This window comes from Pleurodeles waltl, chromosome 4_1 (genome assembly GCF_031143425.1).
Source record: "Pleurodeles waltl isolate 20211129_DDA chromosome 4_1, aPleWal1.hap1.20221129, whole genome shotgun sequence".
Classification (NCBI taxonomy): Eukaryota; Metazoa; Chordata; class Amphibia; order Caudata; family Salamandridae; genus Pleurodeles; species Pleurodeles waltl.
The window spans coordinates 394,346,256-394,369,685 of NC_090442.1; the positions used below are offsets into that span (position 1 = coordinate 394,346,256).

The 23,430-nt window shown below is 46.5% G+C and overlaps 1 protein-coding gene across 5 annotated transcripts in view; it reads right to left on the minus strand.

Moving 5' to 3' along the window:
* Positions 1–23,430, minus strand: part of ITPR2 (inositol 1,4,5-trisphosphate receptor type 2) — a 1,367,642-nt gene that overhangs the window by 128,803 nt on the left and 1,215,409 nt on the right. For 4 of the 5 annotated variants that reach the window (XM_069228604.1, XM_069228603.1, XM_069228601.1 and 1 more), the window contains one exon: positions 1,949–2,035. The exons of the other annotated variant lie outside the window; for it this stretch is intronic. In XM_069228604.1, coding sequence (XP_069084705.1) covers positions 1,949–2,035 — 87 coding nt within the window. The remainder of the gene's footprint in view (positions 1–1,948; positions 2,036–23,430) is intronic. 5 annotated transcript variants of the gene reach the window in all.

Sequence of the window (23,430 nt, forward strand, 5' to 3'; positions counted from 1 at the left end):
CCTTCGAGACAGCAACCTTCCCAGAAAGCTGGAAGCACGCCGAGATCAACGTCCTTCTGAAGAAGCCCAAGGTGGACCCCAAGGACCTCAAGAACTTCCGTCCCATCTCCCTGCTCCCTTTCCCGGCAAAAGTGACCGAGAAGATTGTCAACAAACAGCTGACCCGCTACCTCGAAGTCAACAACATCCTGGACCCGTCCCAATCTGGTTTTCGCAGTAACCACAGCACCGAGACCGCCCTCATCGCCGCCACTGACGACATCCGGACCCTGATGGACAAAGGAGAAACAGCTGCCCTCATCCTCCTGGACCTATCAGCAGCCTTTGACAAGGTCTGCCACCGCACCCTATCAGCACGCCTCCATGACGCTGGTATCCAAGAGAAGGCCCTGGCCTGGACCACATCCTTCCTCTCCGGCAGAACCCAGAGCGTCCGCCTCCCACCCTTCCGCTCCAAAACCACTGAGATCATCTGCGGCGTCCCACAGGGATCCTCCCTCAGCCCGACACTGTTCAATATCTACATGGCCCCCCTCGCCCACGTCGCACGACAACACAACCTCAACATCATCTCCTACGCCGACGACACCCAGCTGATCACATCCCTCACCGAAGATCCCGACACCGCCAAAGCTAACCTCCACCGAGGAATGAAGGCCGTAGCCGACTGGATGAAGGACAGCAGACTGAAGCTGAACTCAGACAAGACGGAGGTCCTCATTCTCGGACCCACCCCATCAGCCTGGGACAACTCTTGGTGGCCCACGTCACTAGGCACAGCCCCGGAACCCACGGACCACGCACGCAACCTGGGGGTCATCCTCGACTCCACTCTCTCCATGACCAGGCAAGTCAACGCCGTCTCTGCGTCCTGCTTCAACACCCTCCGTATGCTCCGCAGGATCTTCAAATGGATCCCCCTCGACACGAGAAAAAACGTTACCCAGGCCCTCATCACCAACAGACTCGACTACGGAAACGCCCTCTACTCAGGAACTACAAACAAGCTCCTGATACGACTCCAACGCATCCAGAACGCCTCGGCCCGACTCATCCTCGATGTCCCCCGCCGCAGCCACATCACACTCCACCTGAGAGGCCTGCACTGGCTCACCATCAACAAAAGGATCACCTTCAAGCTCCTGATCCACGCACACAAAGCACTGCACAACACCGGACCCACCTACCTCAACAACCGACTCAGCTTCCACATTCCCACCCGAAGCCTCCGCTCAGCCAACCTCGCCCTCGCCACAGTCCCCCGCATCCGAAAAACCACCGCCGGCGGCAGATCCTTCTCCTACCTCGCCGCCAAGACCTGGAACACTCTCCCCACCATCCTACGACAGACCCAGGACCTGCTGGCCTTCAGAAGACTCCTCAAGACCTGGCTCTTCGACCAGTAGCACCGCCCCTCCCCAGCGCCTTGAGACTCTTGCGGGTATGTAGGGCGCTTTACAAATGCAGTGTTTGATTGATTGATTGAAATCATTAGTGACTAAACTGGGGAGAGACTACAAATGCCCATTTTTGGTGTTGGAATACCGGATAAAATCATAGATTCAAGACCTCTGTGCCCCCCCCCCACCACCACTAAATAACAAGCAACATGTAATGAGGCCCTAAGAGAGTAGCAACAACTGTTTTGTCGAGTGAATTGTGCTAACTGAAGCCTGCAGCAACTCATATATTACCTTAGATTGAAACTATTGGATGAAACATCTGAACACTTAATGTGAACTCAATATAGAGACCTGCAACGCTAGATCACTGCAGAAAGCACCTTATGGTCAGTCCTGCTTCTTAATTTGGGCCTTTTAAAGTAAACATTATGTGCACTTCTCTGGGAATCAGTCAATTTTCAAGTTCAGCATCCTTATCACAAAAATATAAAAAAATACATTGAAGTGTGTGGTGCGTGTTACTTTTCTACACATTAAAGACTAACCTGTGGGGACTTGTATTATGGAACAATTCTCCTTGCTACAGGTCTCCATTGTTGAAGTCCGGAACGTGGCTGTAACTTCAGCATTGCCTGTCAGGTGGGGTACACATTGAAACAGAGTGCTGTCATATGTCTGAAACTACACATTAGACAGAATCAATACTTATTTCTTTTTTTAAACACAGGCGAGCAAAGAACCATGCATCACCCCGTTGCAACATTGCAAACACAACATATTAAGGGTGCATCCTAGTGCTTTAAATGCACAGGTGCTGTCCAGTACTCAGAACCTGCACTACTTTAATTTGAAAGGCAGAGTACCTGCACTTCTCAGCACTAATGCAATACGTTTAATGGGAGAGTACCAACACTTTTTCTGGAGGAAACAGGCACTCTAAATAGTGTGTAGCTGCATTTCGATATTTCTATTTAAACCACTGGTGCAAACAATGTGATATAGAGGCTAATAATGTGATTCAGTCGGTGCTTAATGTGTAAACAAAAAGGTGCCGGTGCTCAAAGCCCTCCTCTTAAACATGCGCTGCTGCAATTAAATGTACGAACATGGAATACTGAGGCAGCGTACTCCCGCTGCCATCTCGGGCCTCTTCAATCCATATAAAGCCACTCCCTGCCCCTTCAGCTCACTCTAGCAGCTGTCTGCTTTCTCTCATCGTGACGCTCTTTCATTTTTCTCTTCCTCCGTCTTTCCCATATGTGTCTTTTGCTCTTAGCAAATGCTTGAGGCAGAAGACTAAGCCCCGGCCCTCAAAAATAAGTGCTGGTGCTCAGCACCGGAAACAACAAGCACAAATTAAGCACTGGATTCAGTGTTAAACGAGGTGCCGGTTTAGAAATAATGGTCATTTTGAAGCAAGAAATGCCTGTTCTTCAAGCAGTCTCAACATCTTTGTGATGAGAATGTGAATTCCACATCCGCACTGACCTCGTGTTCAACAACTACAAGCAGGCAGGCAGGCAGACAGACAGACCCGCATAGGCAGCGAGGCCAGACAAAGCATAACAAGGCATAACAAAGGCATGAAAGAAAGAGCATCTCACCCCATTATCAACCCTCAGTGTCCAAGATGATTGGTAAAAAAAGAACATCAGGTTACCCAGCCAGCAAACAGAAACTATCTTTGAAACTGCTTTATTTCACTAAATTTATAAGGAGGGTATGAGACTTTCCAAGACAGATGCTGTATTCTGAGACCTTTTGCCTTGCCTCTTCCCATATCTAATGCAAGATAATTTGTATCCCTCCAGCCGGTGAGCAGTGTAAACCTAGAGGTTTTACATGGGGGTTGAATGCAAAATGAGTAAACAAACTCAGCCTTATTAAAACATAGGGCCCCAATATGAGTCTGGCAGTCACTAGACTGCCAGACTTGTAGTAGAGGTCGGACCACCGTCAATGTGGCAGTGTAAGGGCCATATTATGACCACAGCAGCTGTGCTGCAGTCAGACAGCCAGCACCGCCAGGATCTGAGATCTGGCCGGTCTGGCGGTTGCAGAAATCAATCAATCAATCAATCATTAAATTTCTAAAGCGCGCTACGTACCCGTTAGGGTTTCAAGTCGCTGAGGGGAGGGGGGGCTAGCTGCTATTGGTCAAAGAGCCAGGTCTTGAGGAGTCTCCTGAAGGTGAGGAGGTCCTGGGTCTGGCGCAGGGGGGTCGGGAGGGAGTTCCAGGTCTTGGCGGCGAGGTAGGAGAAGGATCTGCCGCCGGAGGTCTTGCGTTGGAATCGGGGAACGATGGCGAGGGAGAGGTTGGCAGAGCGGAGTTGGTGGGAGGGGACGTAGAAGTTGAGTCTGTTGTTCAGGTAGGCGGGTCCGGCGTTGTGTAGTGCTTTGTGCGCGTGGGTGAGGAGTTTAAAGGTGATCCTTTTGTCCACGGGGAGCCAGTGGAGGCCCTTCAGGTGGTGGGAGATGTGGCATCGGCGGGGTACATCGAGGATCAGGTGGGCGGAGGCATCCTGGATGCGTTGGAGTTGTTGGATGTCTTTTGCTGGGATGCCTGTGTAGAGTGCGTTGCCGTAGTCAAGTCTGCTACTGACGAGGGCCTGGGTCACCGTTTTTCTGGTTTCCGTCGGGATCCACTTGTAGATTCGGCGGAGCATGCGGAGGGTGTTGAAGCAGGAGGAGGAGACTGCGTTGACCTGTTTGGACATGGTGAGGGCGGAGTCGAGGATGAAGCCGAGGTTGCGTGCGTGGTTGGCTGGAGTAGGGGGGGTCCCAGCACGGTGGGCCACCAGGAGTCGTCCCAGGCCGAGGGGGTGCGTCCGAGGATGAGGACTTCCGTCTTGTCAGAGTTTAATTTCAGGCGGCTGTTTTTCATCCACTCGGCGATGGATTTTAATCCCTCATGGAGGTTGGCTTTGGCGGTGAGTGGGTCATTGGTGAGGGAGAGGATGAGCTGGGTGTCGTCAGTGTAGGAGAGAATGCTGAGGTTGTGCTGACGGGCCAGTTGTGCGAGGGGTGCCATGTAGACGTTGAACAGCGTCGGGCTTAGCGAGGAGCCTTGGGGGACGCCGCAGATGAGGTTGGTGGCTTCGGAACGGAAGGGGAGAGTCGGACTCTCTGGGTTCTGCCGGAGAGGAATGAGGAGATCCAGTTGAGGGCTTTGTCTTGAATTTCGGCTTCGTGGAGACGTGTTAGTAGGGTGCGGTGGCAGACCGTATCGAAGGCAGCGGAGAGGTCCAGGAGGATGAGGGCTGAAGTTTCGCCGTTGTCCATTTGCTGTCTGATGTCATCTGTGGCGGCGAGGAGCGCAGTCTCGGTGCTGTGATTGCGTCTGAAGCCGGATTGGGAGGGGTCTAGGATGGAGTTGTCCTCGAGGTAGTAAGTGAGCTGGGTGTTGACGATCTTTTCGATGACCTTCGCTGGGAAGAGGAGGAGGGAGATCGGGCAGAAGTTTTTGAGGTCGTTGAGGTCAGCCTTGGGTTTCTTGAGGAGGGCTTGGATATCGGCGTGTTTCCAGCTGTCCGGGAAAGTCGCAGTATCGAAGGATAAGTTGATGATCTTTCGAAGTTGGGGGGCGATGGTGGAGTCGGCTTTGTTGTAGACGTGGTGTGGGCAGGGGTCTGAGGGGGATCCTGAGTGGATGGAGTTCATGGTCTTTCAAGTTTCGGCGTCATCTACGTGGGTCCAGATGGTGAGGCGGTCAGCGTAGGAGGAGTGGTTGGGGGTGGGGTCTGGCGGAGGTGTGGTGTTGAGGCTGTCGTGGATGGCGGCGATTTTCTGTTAGAAGAAGGTGGAGAGTGCGTCGCAGAGTTTCTGGGATGGTGGGACGTCGTTGATGTTGGCGCTAGGGTTGGAGAGCTCCTTCACGATGCAGAAGAGCTCCTTGCTGTCGTGTGCGTTGTTGTTTAGGCGTTCTGTGAAGTGGGAGCGTTTGGCGAGTCGGATAAGTTGGTGGTGCTTGCGAGTGGCTTCCTTGTGGGTTTGCGCTCGAGGAGCCATTTTTTCTTAAGTTTCTGGCAGGTGCGTTTGGAGGTGATGAGTTCGTCTGTGAACCAGGCTGCTTTTTTATTTTCTTGGTTGACGGTGGGCCTCTTGAGTGGTGCAAGGGTGTTGGCGCAGTTGAGGATCCACTGATGGAGGTTGATGGCGGCGGAGTCCGGGTCGGTGGGGTTGGTCGGCGGGTTCTTGGCGAGGGTGCTGGTTAGTTGGTCCTCGGTGACTTTGCCCCAGCGGCGATGCGGCAGTAGTGGGGTGCGGTAGTGTTCGGTGTGTTTCTTGAATGTGAAGTGGACGCAGTGGTGGTCGGTCCAGTGGAGTTCGGTGGTGTGGCTGAAGGAGATGTGGTTGCTTGCAGTGAAGAGAGGGTCTAGCGTGTGGCCGGCGATGTGGGTGGGTGTGTTGACCAGTTGTCTGAGTCCGAGGTTGGAGAGGTTGGTGGCCAGTGATGCGCTGTTGGCATTGTTGTTGTTCTCCAGGTGGAAGTTGAGGTCTCCAAGGAGGATGCAGTCCGTCGAGGCGAGGGCGGGGGTGCTTGCGAGGTCGGAAATGGTGTCACTGAAGGGGGCTCTTGGTCCTGGAGGTCGATATATGAGAGTTCCTCTGAGGGTAGTGTTGGGGTCCGTGTGGGTCCGGAAGTGAAGGTGTCCCGCTATCTTGAGGGTGTCGTCCACGTGGGTGTGGATCTTGAGGGTGGATTTGTGGACGATGGCTATTCCTCCACCGATCCCGACTCTTCTGGTGATCTTGTAGCCGTCAGGGATGGCGATGGCGACGTCTGGGGCCGAGGAGTCGTTCCACCAGGTTTCGGTCAGGAAGGCTACATCTGGGGCGATAGTGTCGAGCAGGTCCCAGAGCTCTATGGCGTGCTTTCGTGCGGAGTGTGTGTTGAGGAGGATGCAGTGGAGGTGTTTGGTGTTGGTTGTTGCAGGTTTCCTTGTTCTGTTGCAGGTGAAGTTGCAGGTGCGGCAGGAGAAGGGTCCTTTGGTGTGCTTCGGAGTGGCCTGGAAGCAGGCTGTGAAGGAGCCAGGGTTAAGGGCGGAAAGTGAACATTGAGAGGGTGCTGATGCACCCTGCATCCTAAAGAATTGTCGCCGGCTCGATTACAAGCTGGAGACAATGCTGTAGGCCGTTTCCCACTAGGCCAGAGGGGGGAACTCAGGTTTCCACTCGATTACCTAGTGGGAAACACTTAGTGGGCAAGGCGGGAAGGTAGCCACTTCCCAGTCATGGCCTAAACCGTCCGCAGAACTCGTAATGATGCCCATAGTGTGGAAGTGGGCAGCGGCCAACACCCACGCAGTGAGCTGACAGCCTGCCACTGTGTCTGACTTGGACCATAGGCCTAAAATAAATCTTTAGCTTATACTGTGTAAATTGTGGATAGATGAGTCTTAACCTGTGGTCCAGGGACACTTAGGGGTACAAGAAGCCTACTTGAGTGGTCCATACCTGCATGGAAAATTTTGTAATATTAACAGACTAATACAGTGAAAATAAATAAAATGGATTTTAAAAAGTAGTGCAAATATAAAAGCATTTGAAATTCTTAAGGCTTATGGCCTGATTTAGAGTTTGGAGGACGGGTTACTGTGTCACAAACATGACGGATATTCCGTCTGTCGTATTACAATTCCCATAGGATAAAATGGGATCATGATATGGCGGACAGGATATCCGTCACATTGGTGACGGAGTAACCCCATCCGCCAAGCTCTAAATCAGGCAATAAATTAGTATATTTATCTTGATTATTTGGAGCAGTCCAATGGCAACAAACAGAATATAGTATGGATGATGAGTGGCCTACATTGAATTTAGAAGCGATCAAACCTTTCTATTAAATTTGTTTTTTAACTGTTTGAGAATTAAATAAAATGTTTCATCATTTGTGTATTTGTTTGATGGATGCTTGTCTCCATACTTATTGTTTTGAGGTTTAAAAAAAAAAATCAAAAATGCTTATGCCAGGGGGTCCTTCGACTTCAAGTAATGACTCAGATTACAGTGATGCTTAATAGGGTTCTGGTAATAATTAAGTGGGAGTCAACAGAAGTCAAAAGACTAAGAACTACTGATGTAAATGATGACGCTCCTGCAGGTTTACCTGTTGAAGGTATACATTTAGAACAAAAAAAGTGCCTGATATGTACCGCTGCAGTGTCATGGCACACACAACACACTATGGTCCAGATGTACCATCAATCTGAATAGATATTACCGAATTGTGGTTTTCTGCGAATTGCAGTTAGGTAATTGCTATTAAAATGTATGAAACTCCAGGATTTTCATTTAGCATTTCCTAATGGCTCGCAAATCGACCTACCTCATTAATATATATGAGATAGGTTATTAGGAAAAGATAAAATTACAAGGATGGTGGCCTGCTGGACCCAGCATAACACCATGTCTGTGACTGCTTTTAGATAAAGGAATCCTTAAAGGAAAACGGTATGCATTTAAAAAAGAAAAATGAAAAGTTTTCTTTTCTTTTTTAAAGAGTAGCTAGTGGTCCCGTGAGAACACTGCCTGCTCTTAAAAAACTTTTTTCGCATTCATTCACAATGGAAAAAGGGTCCTTTGAAGACCCTTCCAATTTGCAAATGGGTTACCACCTACTTGAAATAGGTGGTAGTATGCAAATGTTTTAAGACTGCATTTCGTTCACAAAACATTCCTACATACCGCTGGGATTTGGTATTAGGAATGGATGCCCTTCACACGCTTCTGCCTAATACCGAATCGGTATGTATGTGCAATTTCAAATTGCGAGTCGGTAACATGTTACCGAATGGCAAATTGGAATTCATACATACCAAAACGCATTTTGGGGGACGCAAATGGCCAGATCAGGCCATTGCGACTGCAAAAACGCATGATACATATGGCCCTATATCTGGCAAGTGCGTGAGACATGCTGAACGGGCTGCTGAGCTGGCAGTCGAACATAATGGGGCCCACCTGGCAGGGCAGTGCAGTCGCAATTTCTACAATGAAAAGGAAGATCACCAGCAAAACGCACCATGAATCAACATTCTGCAACTCTTTCAGTCATTGCATGGCTCTAAATATTAAACATAAATACAGCACTTTTTTGACCAGAAACCCAACCATCCCCCTGCAATGAATCTAAAGAAACATGTTAAACCCTTTGCTCAGGAGGTGTATGATGTCACTCCCTTCAACCCCAAACACACTGCCCTCCGACCCCTGATATACTGCCCCAATCCAAAACACACAGCCCCTGATCTCAACACACTACCCCTGATCCCTAAACACACTGACCCTCTAGTCTTCAGTAATTCCCACAACATTACTTGAATTGCATGAAATACACTGATGACTTAGGCCCTCACTATAAGTTTGTCTTGTGGTATTTACCACATGGGGGAAAACATGTCCTGTTTCAAGTTTTTTGTTTAAAGTTTTATTAAAACTTTTTGGGCAAAGAACAAAACATTTTTTGCCATAAAGAGATTCATGTATACTGATGAATACTACTTCAACATAAGCTCCGGCTTTCCAGACAAGTCGTTGAGAATCTAAAACACATTGTGAAACATTTTTAGGTCGAGCCAAGACAGCACATGCGCTGTCTGCAAGACCTGTTGAATGGAGTATAGGACTTTGCTCCTGCCTGCCACTCACGATAGGTTGAAGGCAGTGTCACTCTCATTTTGCTGCCTCCTAACTGGCTTGGCAGCCGATAAGTCACTTCCTGAACTTGGCTGAATAGTACCTGTTCACACGTGGTTTTCTGCGTTTGCCCTTCACTTGGTCCTTACTTTTTATAATCAGTAATTACAAGTAGTTGTGTCATGCATGTATTTTGTACAGTTTTTTGTGGCTTTATATAGCATGAATTCGACCTAGGAATGAATCCTCAACAGCGGCTCTCCCCGCACAGCGGGAGAGCAGATACTACAATATTCACTGCATTCAGAGAAACTCACCCCATAATGCTTCGCAGGCATTCCTTTTACAACACATTTTTGGCCATACCTCAGCCTCTGGTGGTCCTAGGCCAATGTGATCACCACCAAAACATTCAGAACGATGTGCTCTTTCTGTCCAGGCCACACTTGTGGGTCACACTAGGTAAGAGGGGGGCACACAAATCATAACCCCTTCCACTCTTCAATGCATATTTAAATTCTCTTATAGATGGAACTTTTGTTTTTACAGCGGAGAGGAGCTTGTGTTACAAGTGCCTTGTTTGTAATAATATTCTGACAACCTTGTTCTGCCTGCAAATGTACAATGCACCATGCTTTCCAAGGGCTGAAGGATGATAACTACCCCAAGGCACTATTAATTCAGTAGGCTCCGCAGGGACATCTAGCCACAACTAGTGTTATTGCACCCTCTGCTTATGCACAAAGAGTATATTTCTGATAAAGGTTTAATGTATGCACAGAAACTCACCTAATAATGCTTTGGAGGCATTCCTTTTACAACACATTTGTGGCCATAACTCAGCCTCTGGTGGGCCTAGGGCAATGGGGCCACAACCAAAACATTCAGAATGATGTGCTCTTTGACATCCTGTGGGTCACACTAGGTTAGAGGGGGCTCAAAAATCATAACTTCTTCCACTATTCAATGCATATTTAAGCTCTCTTAATAGCTGGAACTTTTGTTTTCACAGCTGAGAGGAGTTTGTGTTTTAAAGGCTTTGTTTGTAATGATTATCTGACAGCCTGCAAATGTGCCATGCACTATGCTCTGAAAAGGCTGAGGGATGATAATTGTCCCAAGGCACTATTAACTCATTTGGCTTCACAGGGACATCTACCCATGACCAGTGGTATTGCACCTTCTGCTAAAGCACAAACACAGTTTATTTCTGATAAAAGTTTAAGGTATGCATAAACATAGTTATTTCTGATAAAGGTTTAATGTACAGCATGGCTAAATATTTCAGCTATTTCACTGAGGACATGGTACTTCTGCTGTTTCTGACGTCGGAAGTAGTTCTGGCAGTGTTCTGTGAGACTGTACTCTGAGTGCTTCTGGCTCCACAGGGATATCTAGCCATGACCAGTGGTACTGCACCTTCTGCTGTTGTCTCTACAGAGACATCTAGTAAAAACCTGCAGCACTGCACCCTTGTGCCATTGACTCCACAGTTAAATGATATTTAAATCAAACAATCAATCAGTCAGGGAATTTGTAAAGCGCACTACTCATCGTGAGGATCTCAAGGTGCTGATGGGAGGGGGCACTGCTACTGCTCGAGCCATGTCTTGAGGTGTCTCCTGAAGGCATGTAGGTCCTGTGTCTGTCGCAGGTGGGTGGGAAGAGTGTTCCACATCTTGGCGGCGAGGTGGGAGAATGATCTGCCACCGGCGGTCATTCTGTGGATGCGTGGGACGGTGGCGAGGGCAAGGTTGGCAGAGAAAAGCTTTCAGGTCGGCGTGTAGAAGGAGAGCCATCTGTTGAGGTATTCTGGTCCGGTGTTGTGAAGTGCCTTGTGAGCGTGGGTGAGGAGTTTGAATGTAATCCTCTTGTTGACGGGGAGCCAGCGTAGGTCTCTCAGGTGGACTGTGATGTGACAGTGGAGGGGGATGTCCAGGATGAGGCATGCAGAGGTGTTCTGTATGCGTTGCAGTCTTTTCTGGAGCTTGGCCGTGGTTCCTCCGTAGAGGGCATTGCCGTAGTCCAATTTGCTGCTTATGAGGGCTTGGGTGACCGTCCTTCTGGTTTCAGTGGGGATACATTTGTAGACCTTCCAAAACACGCGGAGGGTATTGAAGCAGGAGGAAGAGATGGCGTTGACTTGCTGGGTCATTGATAGCGATGAGTCCAGGATGAATCTCAGGTTGCGTGCTTGGTCGGTGGGTGTCGGTGCGGTTCTCAGTGCGGCAGGACACCAGGAGAGGGGGTGGAGCCGAGGACGAGGACTTCAGTTTTGTTGGAATTCAGTTTCAGGTAGCTGTTCTTCATCCATTTGCGATGGCCTTCATTCCTTCATTGAGGTTGGTTTTGGTGATGGCGGGGTCCTTTATGAGGGAGAGGATCAGCCGGGTGTCATCTGCATATGAGATGATGTTGAGGTTGTGAGATCGGGCGATGTTTGCGAGCAGAGCCATGTACAGGTTCAGGAGGGTTGGGCTGAGGGACGATCCCTGGGGTATGCCGCAGATGATTTTGGTGGTTTCAGAGCAGATTGGAGGGAGGCGGACTGTGAGTTCTGCCAGTGAGGAAGGAGATAATCCAGCCCAGGGCTCTGTCGCGGATCCCTGCATTGTTGAGGCGTGTGCGTAGGGTGTGGTGGCAGACAGTGTCGAACGCGGCTGAGAGGTCCAGGAGGATGAGGGCCGCAGTTTCGCCGTTGTCAAGTATGGTCCTGATATCGTCGGTGGCGGCGATGAGGGCGGTTTTGGTGCTGTGGTTGCTGCAGAATACGGATTGGGACAGGTCCAGAGTGTTGTTCTCCTCGAGGAAATGGGTAATTTGTTTGTTTTCTCTATGACTTTTGCCAGAAAGAGGAGCAGGGAGATGGGCCAGAGGTTCTTGAGGTCCTTTGGGTCTGCCTTGGGTTTCTTTAGAAGGGCGCTCATCTTGGCGCGTTTCCAGCTCTCCGGGAAGGTGGCGGTCTCGAAGGAACTGTTTATGAACTTCCGGAGTTGGGGTGCGATGACGGAGCTTGCTTTGTTGAAGTTGTGGTGAGGGCAGGGGTCGGATGGTGAGCCGGAGTGGATGGTGTTCATGATTTCGATGGTGTAGTCGTTATTGACGTGGGTCCAGGAGGCTGGAGGGCGGTGAGGCTGTAGTGTCATTGTTTGACGGGGGTTTGAGTAGTGACGCGGTCATGGATGTATGCGATCTTGCGGTAGGAGAAGGCGGCTAGGGAGTCGCAGAGGTCTTGTGATGGCAGGATGTTGTTGATGTTGGAGCCGGGGTTGGAGAGCTCCTTCACGATGTTGAAGAGCTCCCCTTAGCTGTGAGCGTTGTTGTTGATGCGTTGTTTGAAGGCAGTTCTTTTGGCGGTTCAGATGAGTTGGTGGTGTCTGTGGATGGCATTCTTGAAGGCTGCGTAGTTGTCCGGTGTCTCATCTTGGTGCCACTTCTTCTCGAGTCTTCGGCATGTTTGCTTGGATTCTTGCAGATCATCGGTGAACCAAAATGCCTTTCTGTCGGTGCGTCTGTTAAAAGGTTTCTTGATCGGGGCGAGAGTGTTGGCACAGTCATCAATCCATTGCCTGATTTTGCGGGCTGCTGTGTCAGTGGTGTTGATAGGTGGGTTCCGGGAGAGGGTAGTGATCAGCTTTTCTTCTGTGACCTTGTTCCACCTGCAGTGGGGAATCTGTTGCGGTGATGGTGTGTTGTGGGTTTCTCGAAGGAGAAGTGGGTCTAGTGAAGTTTGGCCGTGTGGCTGAAGGAGACGTGTTTGTTGGTGGAGAAAATGGGTTCGAGAGTGTGTCCTACGGAGTGGGTGGTTGTCGTGACGAGCTGCTTGAAGCCGAGGTTCTCGAGCAGGGTGGTAGAGTTGTTGTTGTTGGTGTTCTAGAGATGGAAGTTCAGGTCCCTGAGGAGTATGTAGTCTGTGGATGCAAGGGCATGCGTGCTGATGACGTCGGAGATGGAGTCGCTGAACTGCTGTCGGGCCGGGGGTTCTGTAAACGAAAGTCCCTCTGAAGGTGGTGTTTGGGTTGGTGTGGATCTGGATGTGCAGGAGTTCGGCAGTGCTGAGGGTGTCTTCGTTGCTGGTCATGATTTAAATGGCCTGCTAGGCCTGAAAATGTGTTATACACTATGCCCACAAGCGGCTGATTATATGGTTACACTGCAATGTTCTTTATCATTTTTTTTTATGTGTTTATGCCCGCTAGGGGCTGAATATATGGTTACATGACCATGTTTCTTCCAAATACTATTTTTACAGTGGTGCTCTGTAGGGGCTATTCAGATCATTACAGTCTAATGGCAAGCGTATGAAGGAATGCACAAACACAGTTTATTTTTTATAAAGATTTAATGTGCTGCATGGCTAAATATTTATAAGGTCCCAAATGTGAAGTTGTCATTATTTTTTACAATGCCAAAAGCTCTAACTCTCACAAATGTGAGACCTATTGCATTGCAAATGCTTGGTAATAACATTTTATATCACTTCCCGCCAACAACCCTCTCCTCCTTTCCACTCTAATCCTGAACCAAACCGCGTAGGACTACAAACTAAAAGAGGACAGCAATAAACAAAAGGTGTATTGGAAGGGTTTGAAGAGCACAAGCAATTAATAGAGGAGTGTGAACGTCCTACCTCACTCCAAAGATGTCTTCTATTCAAAGTATTTTAAAGAAAAATGCAGAATAACATATAAAAAAAGGTTTTTTTAACACATAGGCCCTCATTACGACTTCCAAGCCCCGGGCGCCAACATACCACCAGTGCTGGCGGTATGTTTGCCACCCTATTATGACATTTCCCTTCGGCCAGCGGACGGAAACAGCTTTTCCGCCCGCTGGCCCAGTGGAAAAGTCACCACAACATTAAAGCCGGCTCGCAATCGAGCCTGTGACAATGTTGAGGTGCGTTGGGTACAACAGCACCCATCGTGCATTCCACTGCCCGTAATTCGACTATTGCCAAGCATGCTGACATCCTGCTCGATAGTCGCACCTGTCTTGGCAGCATAGAGACTGAACTAATCTGCACTGATCATGAACATGTGTATAGCAGAGGCATTGGAATCGGCTCCATGGCGGCTCAGTCTTAACGGATTAGTTTAGGCACTTGGCAGACAGGGATGTGGGCCTACTTGGGAAAATGAGCTCAACAGCAACAATATGGGGAGGAGGAGAGCCCCCGCTTACATTGGCCCACTTTCTATGCCCTGATAGACGGAGCAGATATATAGTGGAACTGCTGGATGCTGTGGGGAAGCCAATAGTGGACAACAAGAGCATAACAAATGAACTAGTGTGCTATTATGAGTGACTGTATGCCACCCAATTAGAGGGCAGTAACCTCTAAAACTGCAGAGTACCTCGCTGAAGTGGTGCTGGTATGGTTGACGGATGGACAGACACAATTTCAAGATGAACCCATCTTGTGCGAAGAAATGTTTCAGGCAATAGATGGCCTGGATGTGTGCAAAGCCCCAGGGCTAGAAGGCCTCACTGGCAACTTCTACAAGGCCTCTAAACATTTACTCGCTCCCCACCTCCTGGAGGTATATGCTGAGGGACCGGAGGCTAGGTCTGTCGCGCCGCGGCCGCGAGCATGGGCCGCGGCGGCGCAGCACTCTGGGGCCGCGGCGGGCCGAGGGGGAAGCCGCGGCTCGGGTCAAGGGTCGCGGCACTCGCCGCGCCCCTTTTCTCCGCCCGCGGATTCTTGGACGGATGCGGCAGGACCGGAGGACCCGAATCGGGTCACGGTCCTTGCTGCGTTGGGGGCATTAAATTCAACAATACGTGCACGGAGCTAATATCACCTGGGGATTCCCGGTACCCTTTCCTTTACACCACTTACCGGCCACACAAGCAAAAGCCGGATGTCTGCACATGATTCTCTTTTATGCATGCCTTTCCCCTTCCAAGCATGCTGTTCACTTCCTCTCTTCCCAGCATGCATTGTTTCTCTTTGTTTAAACGCATGTTCTTTATTCCCCAATCCAAGATGCTAGTATTCCTACTTCCTGTTTTCCACTTCCTGTCTAGGGGTATATAAGGGGAATTCAGCTTCTTTCTCATTGTGTTGCAACACTCCTGTGGTGGTAGTCACGCTCCGGCTGGTTTCCTCTTGTGGAGCCAGTTATTCTTGACCTGTCTTCCGTCTCCAGTATTCCTGAACTCCAGAATCTTCAGTCCTAACGTCCTTGTGTCCTCCTTCTGTTTCAGAGGGTTCCTGTTGGAGGGTTTTTACCCTTTTGGGGTTTTTCCTCTGGGACTCCTTCTGGAGGGCACGGACTGTAGTGGCTTGCTATTGTCAAACAGCACCGTGGCTACCAGAAGGGGTTGCCCCTACCTCGGCCAAAGCAGGACCTGCAGGAATCAGGGTCGTTCCCCACCTCTCATCAACCTCGACGGTAAGCCCAGAGTGAACCGTGACAGGGTCTCTCCCACCAACACTCAGAGAGGCCATGATCACGCTGCTTTTAAAACCTGACAAAGGGGCCTAATTTATGTACATTGTAACAACCCATTTCCCTCCTTAATCATGACAATAAAATCCAGACCAAGGTCATTGCCTCGCTCTTTTAATGGAACAAATAATATCACCAATACAAACGGGTTTCATCCTGCATAGATCAACAGCGCTGCACACAAATTTGACAGTATTAAATCAGAGATACCCTGATGTACAAGCAGGGATTCCCCTTCTTGATGCCGAGAAGGTATGTGATTAGCTTGAATGGCCTTTTTTGAAGGTGACCCTGGGCATGCTGGGACTCCAAACGGGGATACATTGACCTTATTATGCTGCTATACTCAAACCCAGTGGCCTATCTGAGGGTCAATGGTTCCCTTACAGTCCTGTTCCCAGTGACTAAGGGGAGGCGTCAGTGATGCCCTCTCTCACTGCTAATTTTTATCATAGAAATGGACCACCTGGTTAGGCAGCTGCAAGAGCGATATCTTCACCATGGTTTAAGATTTGGTCCTGGTCCATTATTGGTATCTATGTATGCAGGTGATATATTGCTATTTGTATGAAGCACTGCAGACAACCTATCCCCTCTCATATGTGAAATTATTTGCTTTAGCAGCCTTTCTGGCCTTTCCATCAACAGGACCAAATCAAACCTCTTTCCACTCACTGATGCCACAGTGAGGTGCACCCTGAGATACTGTTGTGTAGCCATTTTAGGTATAGCTCCATGTACGTTATTTTAACACACTAGGTCAAGCCGCTGTGCACTCTAACCTAGATATATTTTATTTGGCTTATTTTATTATTGTCACAATAGCCACTTTTACGGTCTTGTTTTATTTTCTGTTCATCTAACTGTTTTTGCCTAGGCCAGCACTCTGTTCTCAAACAAGACATGCTCACTCTGTGCTTCTTCCAAGGCTACAGCAAGGTACATTGCCGGTGAACGTGGTATAAGTTTAGTCTCCAACATTCGTAGAAAACACACATCCTTAAGTAGTGACATCTACTCAGAACATCGGCTGTGTTATTATAAAAACACTTCCCTCTCCCTTACACGTTAGAGGGAGATTCCAGCCAGAGAACCACGTCTGTATGCTGATTGCTGAATGCTTTGCTGCAGCTGTTTGGCAGACTGCAGGCCTTTGCTCAGGTATGGGGGATGATGTCTTCCCAAGGGAACCTGAAGGGCAGAATTAGAGCTTAACACGCTGTGCTCTATTATAGCCTAGGTAGGAGTTAGTCTACTGACTGTAGTGACAATATGGTAGCGTTATTCTTATGCTCCACTCTCCTTGTAAAAAATTTAATACTGTCATGCTGTGTCCTCCTGGTTATTGCAGCTCACGCTTTGCTATCTAAGATGCAGTTGCTTCATTAAAAACATTATTGAAACATATACTGCCTCTGTTTGTCACTGTATATATGAGACTAATGTAACTGAGAAAAACGGATGAGACCTTAGTGACCATGTCTTCCCTGAGAAACCAATTATGTCATGCACTCGGCTGCCCAGTCATCCCTGCCCTCGGATAGAGATGATACACTGCTAGTTGGCCAGAGCAAAACCCGGATTGAAGCGACAGATGTCACCTGCAGTGGGTCAGACTCAGTTTCCCCACACCGAGGACGATTCTGCCGCTCAAAATCCAGTAGTCTCATTAGAATAATGAGAGCCTACGCGACAATACATTCTTGCTTGGTGTGAGGAGTCTACAAAATATCTGCTTCATAAGCAAAAGGAGGTGGTAATTTACTTAAATTATAGTTCGGCCCTCGACAAACTGACCATGCAAATCGAATACTGGATCAAACTACAAACTGCCATTATCAAAATGGTTAGGCTTCCTTGCTTTTCATATCTGTTCATGAATATCCCTATAACTCTGACTAACAGTTTCTTCACCACAATGAAGGGCCTCCTGATATGGCTAATCGGGGCGGGTCATAGACCCCAGGACTAAATGGACACTTTAACACTCCCTTATGAAAGGGTGGTTTTGGCATGCTGGAACTGCAGATATATTTCTTAGCAGTGCAGGGCCAGTTTTCATACCAGTGGTATCATGCTGATGCACGATTACCTTATGTGAAACCAAGAGAAATTCGACCAATGAGCTGCAAATATGTTTAACTCTCATTATCATAAACCGAGCAGCACAAGAAGTGAAGATTCAGACTTTGTGGTTATTCTCACTCTCCACCCTTGCGTATTTGCCCTTAACAACAGTTAGTATTCACTAATAAAAACTTTTGTAATACGTGGTACGGTGAGAATGAAAGTGTGGAGGCCTCATTTTAATTTAACATATCTTTTATTATAACCTATCTGTGGCCATTGAGTTCACCACTTCATGGGATTCTGAGGGTCAGATCGAGGGGGACCGCATAAGTGGATGGGTGTGCTTGTTCCCTGCTGTCCTCTTCTTCCATGCTCGAGCTGCTCTTGACCTGGGCTTGTTTTGGGATCATATTTGGCTTGTTTGGGCTTGCTCTCAACCAGCCATGCAACCTCCCTGATTTGTTTCTGGTACCTGCTACCACAACCATTGTTCTGCTGCCCCACCAATAAGGCGGACAACCCCGCTACCTCAAGTAACCTCAGTAACAGCAGCGTAGGCTTCTGGCAGGTGAGGTCTGTGGAGTAGGGTTATGGGGGTGGCAGGGTTTGGCAGAGGGTGTGGGGCATGGAGGGTGGAATTAAACCCCAGTGTAGGTGATTGCAAGTGGAGATGGGCGAGGCAACATGAAGGTGGACCCAGTGCAGCTTATAGGAGTCCCCACAGGAGGCCTGTTGAGAAAGGAGAATAACCTCTCCAATTTGGGATTAAAGGAGCTGCAGGGCACTAATGCCCGAGAGGACACTGGCTTCATTCTTCCTTTGTTGCTGCCTCCGTATGATTATACAACAAGGAATGCCTTGATCTGTCCTGATTAAATGACGAGCTAAAACAGAAAGTCTAAGTTGAGGTAGGGCCTGCATTAGCCATATCTCCGACAGCGCAGGGAATATTTATTCCTTATTTCAGGGGATGTTAAGTAAATGGGATGACAACGAACTCAGCTTGATTAGCTGTCAATCTCTAAGGCCAATTCTAAAACCTGCTGCTGCTACTAACAGCAGATAAAGATGTGATTCTGTGGGCCTCGGCCTCTTGTTTTGCGTGAGTCTGCCCACAAGTTGTGGGTGGGTTAGCTCATACGGAATATGCCTAGATTAAAGCAGGATTGTTGTTCCTCTAATGTACATCTAGGAAAAGAGAGAAGATTGCTTAGGATGTCCAAACTTAAATATAGGGCATTTATTTGTATTCTTCCCTTCTGGTTTTAACAAACTGACTGCAACAAAAATTGCGCTTCGGTAAAGTAATAGTCCACATGGTATGTAAGAAAGCAAAATCAAATCCCTTGCAGACTAAATTAAGTTATGTGAGTGCATCAAACGATCTGCCCCATTCCATCTTATTTTGTGAGAAAAGAAAAGGAAGGCTTTTTTTCAAGTGGTGACTTTAAGCAACTCAGTGTACAGCCCTAAAAGTGATGAAGAATAATTAAAAAAAGATGATGACACCGAGCTTGGAAATAAGGATCTCCGGTTAATATTGCTAACAGCAGCTTAACCATAATTGCACAGAATAGGCTCCCCCCTGTTGGGATCACAGTCCATCATGGACTACACTTTACCAGATGTAACCATGGAGTAATTTGGAGAAAATACAGCAGAGGCCTCGTAAAATGACTGTGTCTTCCCCTGCAAGGAAAACTTTTAAGGTTACTCTACATTTCATCAGTAGCACTCCTTGTTCAATTGCTCCACTGTTGTTTGAGCATTGTACTGGGTGGGTCAAGCTTCGTGGAATATCCCAGGAGAATATACTCAAGTTAAAGAAATCAAGGAAAAACTCTGATCATGTTCAGGAGACTTTAACCTCGATTCTTCAGTGTCTATGATAAAAGAAAGTAGCCAATAAAGGGTGATATCCATGCAAACAAAAATCAGGCTGGCAATGCTGAGGTAAAGAAATATCCTTGGATAATAAGACTATTTGCATTGATGTGAGCAGTATTGCTCAGGCACTCGAGAAGTCACCCACATCTTCAGGTATTATCCACTTCAATCACACCGGGACACAAGCTTGTCTCTGGGGGGGGAGGGGGAGGCTAATGAGAATGTAATTAAGAGAAGAAATAAGAAGAATGACAACAGAATTTTTTCATTGAGTGACTTGTTCAAATAGCTGTAAGGTGATAGCAATGGAGGCGAACTAGGTACACCTGCATCACTTTATCCCTATTTCAAAAGAATCAAAGGAATATATAATTTGTACAGGAGACACCTGGAAAAAACAGCAACATGAACTTCCTAACTTCCTGAAATTTGTAATACAATTAATACAAAAAACAAAAAGAATAAAACATCCCTACAAAGAAAAAAGAATAGGAAAATGCGATGAATAAGTGAAAAAAGAGCCAGGACAATTCAATTAGTCGCAGATTAAAAAAGAAAGCTCCTTTGGTCCTGATCAAATCAGTGGGGTTCTGGTGCCCCCAAACCCAGCAAAAGACGCTCCCTTGCAGACCGTGGCAGTAGTCAAAAGGGATAATGCCTTGTCCAACTATTAAAGCAACAGATTCAGTTCTTGCTAATATTGTTCTAACTTTTGATTAATTTGTAGACCGTGGGGGAGTTGCTGCCCCCGGGCTAACTCACCTTAGCAAATGTATTTAAGCCCCCAGGGTTAAAAAAAAAAAAAGCTCAACCTGTATAAAAAACTCACCTCTAAGTAAAGTTAAGAGAAGTCGCTGTTTACTTACTGAAAAAAATGATGTTTTTTTCGTGCTAGATTTTATTATTCTGACAATGCCAGGGTTGTAAACAGATCGTTTTTGTTAACCTGTTTTGCAGAAAGTGATAAGTTGGTGCTGGTAAAAAGCAGCGATATTCAAACTGTCTACATTTTTCAATCGCACCTAGTGTTACCTACAAATGTAATGTTTTATTCAGGGTTTATGGATAATCTTGTATAAAAAAACGTGACTATTTCTTGTGCAGAGTAATAGATGTTATTCCTTTTCATCCGCCTAGGAGTAATTCCTTTAGTCATAAAATCGCTAAAAGACCAGGTGAGTCTAGTTATATGAATTTAAATTCAGACTTGAAGAAAGATGATTTGCTAACGAGAACTCAGAATACAGTTGCTTCCCTGGCACCTTTGAGAGATTGGTGACTGCATCACCGGTGGAAGTCTCACTAACTGAATTGCAGCTGGATGAATCTCAAAACTGGAATTGGCTGGCAAAATCACTAAATAACAACCAATCCTTATCCCAAAGACCTGGTTGTCAACCCTAATGTTGCACTAAGTCTTATTTCTTGGAATATAGAACAGAATAAAATGACAGAACAAAAACAGGCCTTTCTATTCAGAGAGCGGGTCTTGTATTCAGGAGACCTCTGCTATCCATTTAGATAATTATCTCACGATCAATCAGTCAGCTACTCCATTAAATAAGGCTTTTCTGGGAATTTTAACACTAATGAACACTCTTCGTGTATGGACCTGTTCTAGCTTTTCCCAAGTTTCTAATGTGGTACAAAGCATAACATATTAAGGTTTTCAGACTCAGTTAACTGCTGTCCACAAACGTCTATTGTTAAATGTCTACATTCCCCTGAGTCCAAAGAACAACTTGTTAGCAAAAATGGGTATCCCACCCACCGTATTATGAGTTCCATAGGATATAATGGACTTGTAAAACGGCGGGCGGGATATCCGTCACATTTGGGACAGATTAACCCCCTCCGTCAAAGTTGTAATCAGGCCCATAATCGGTTAAAAGAAGGCTACCTGTTAGCCCCGTTATTTTCTTTCTGTGTATCTGACTTGCCAGCAGTACTTCTCATATTTGGGGGGGGTGAGGGGATTCACAAAAGGTAGGCAGTGAAGAAATAACTAGCCTTTTATGTGTGGATGAAATAGTAATCCTAGATTACTTTGTAGACCTTAGAAAGGTCCAAAAAGAGGGTGGACCTCCTTTACGTTTTTGCTGAAGATCAGTTTTTAAAAGATGAATGTATCTAAAAGAAAAGTTGTTGTTTTTAAAGGTAAGCATCAATTGAAGAAACTGATGTATTCTTAGGGATAGAAAAACTGGGAATGGTTAAATCATAGGTATATTTAGAGAAAAGTTTTAGTTCTAACTCAAAAGACAAGAATCATGTATCTCACCTGTGTGCCAAAGCTATGAGCAATGCATATGGGCTGAGAACATTTTTTAAGGCCCATCATCGCAGATATTTTGCATTTTTTAATTCTTGTATATCGCTTAAAATCTTCTTCAAATATAGTAAATGCAATGGAAACTCTATGGGGCTGATTCAGGTGGGTCAGTTAACTCTGACTCATGCATGCATAAAGCCCTGATGACATATGAGTCGGAAGTATGAGTTTGTAGGTATTTAACTAATGTATCAGATGCAATTAATAACTCAAAAATCATTAGAATTTAAACAGAGGGAAAATCATACAGTATTTACTGTATCATGTAGATTTTGGTGCATGAAACACCAACATTTACATGCTACTCCCCAACAGCTCGTAATAGGTGGTAATTATTGTACTCGATAAATAATGTAGCCCATGCAGTTGTTGTTTATCATGTGCGATAAATACCGCATATATTCCTAATCAGGGCCAAAGAGGGAAAAAAATCTCCATAAGCTATGGAGTCTGAAAACTCTTAACACCCAGAGGTGCTCTCTGCTTAGAAATCTGTGTAATAAGTTGTTTTGCGATGGGTTTGTCTACAGTCACCCATTGGGGTTTTTGACTGCAGCATTCAGAGGACAAATCCTTAAGGAGGTTAGTCAGAAGAAAGATGTGTTTGAGCAAAGACCCGATTGCACCTTCCGAGAAATTTTCATTTGCCTTGGATTTATTCAAACTAAAACAAGATGCATTGTTTGCCATGTCAGCGTCACAGCTTAAACCTTTTCTTCAAGGACCAAGTTCTGCACTTAGCCTGGAGTTAGAAATGGCATCTTTCCTCTCGAAAGGTAGACGTGAAATGATCCGTACTTTCTGTGCCATAAAGTGTGTGAAACCATACGTGGAATGGAATAGAAAACCCAAGCCAGACGACTGATTCAGACTTCACATATTGCCACGAAGGAGTGTAGGGGGCTTTGGAAAGAATTAGTAGAAATGAAAGAATGTGTAAACTATGCACTCAGGGAATCGAGGTTTTTGATCACGTTGTCGGTGTGTTCAGGTTTAAATATGTTGCGTTTAAAGCGTTTAAAGTTGCTATTTTGTCGAAATGGTATTTTCACTGTAGACAAAGAACACACTTAAAGAATCCAAAAAATGAAATGACCTGTGTTAAAATTAAAAAAAATAAAAAAGTTAATAACCTTTAAAATTTGTATTTATATTTGAATGTATGTTGATTTAGCAATATATTAGGATGGGTTTGCCCTGATGAGTTTTGAAAAGATGCTTGTTTTCAGAATATGTTGTCCTCTCAGGTTTGGGACTAAAAACAATAAAGGATTTGTCTGTCTGCCACTGAATTACTAGGAGCCTAGTAGTGCCATAACGTGTTATACTCGTAGTAGCTGGTTAGCTTAATGCAAGCGTACATATACTAACATTTCATGATAACTGAATCATAAAATGCATGGGCAAAATAAGGTTTTCTCTTTTGTTGATTTTTCTTTTATAGTATCGCAATGTGCTTTTAAAAAGCATCCCATAACAAGCTATGGTTATTCATTCTAGAAAAGAACATGTAAAAGCATGTGGATAGTGAGTAAAAGTTATTTGCAATATATTTAGTTATCATTTTGTATTACTATTACCCGAAGCAACCACTTTCCAAACAGCAGATTCACTCAGAGTGACATGTATCAACTCATCTTAA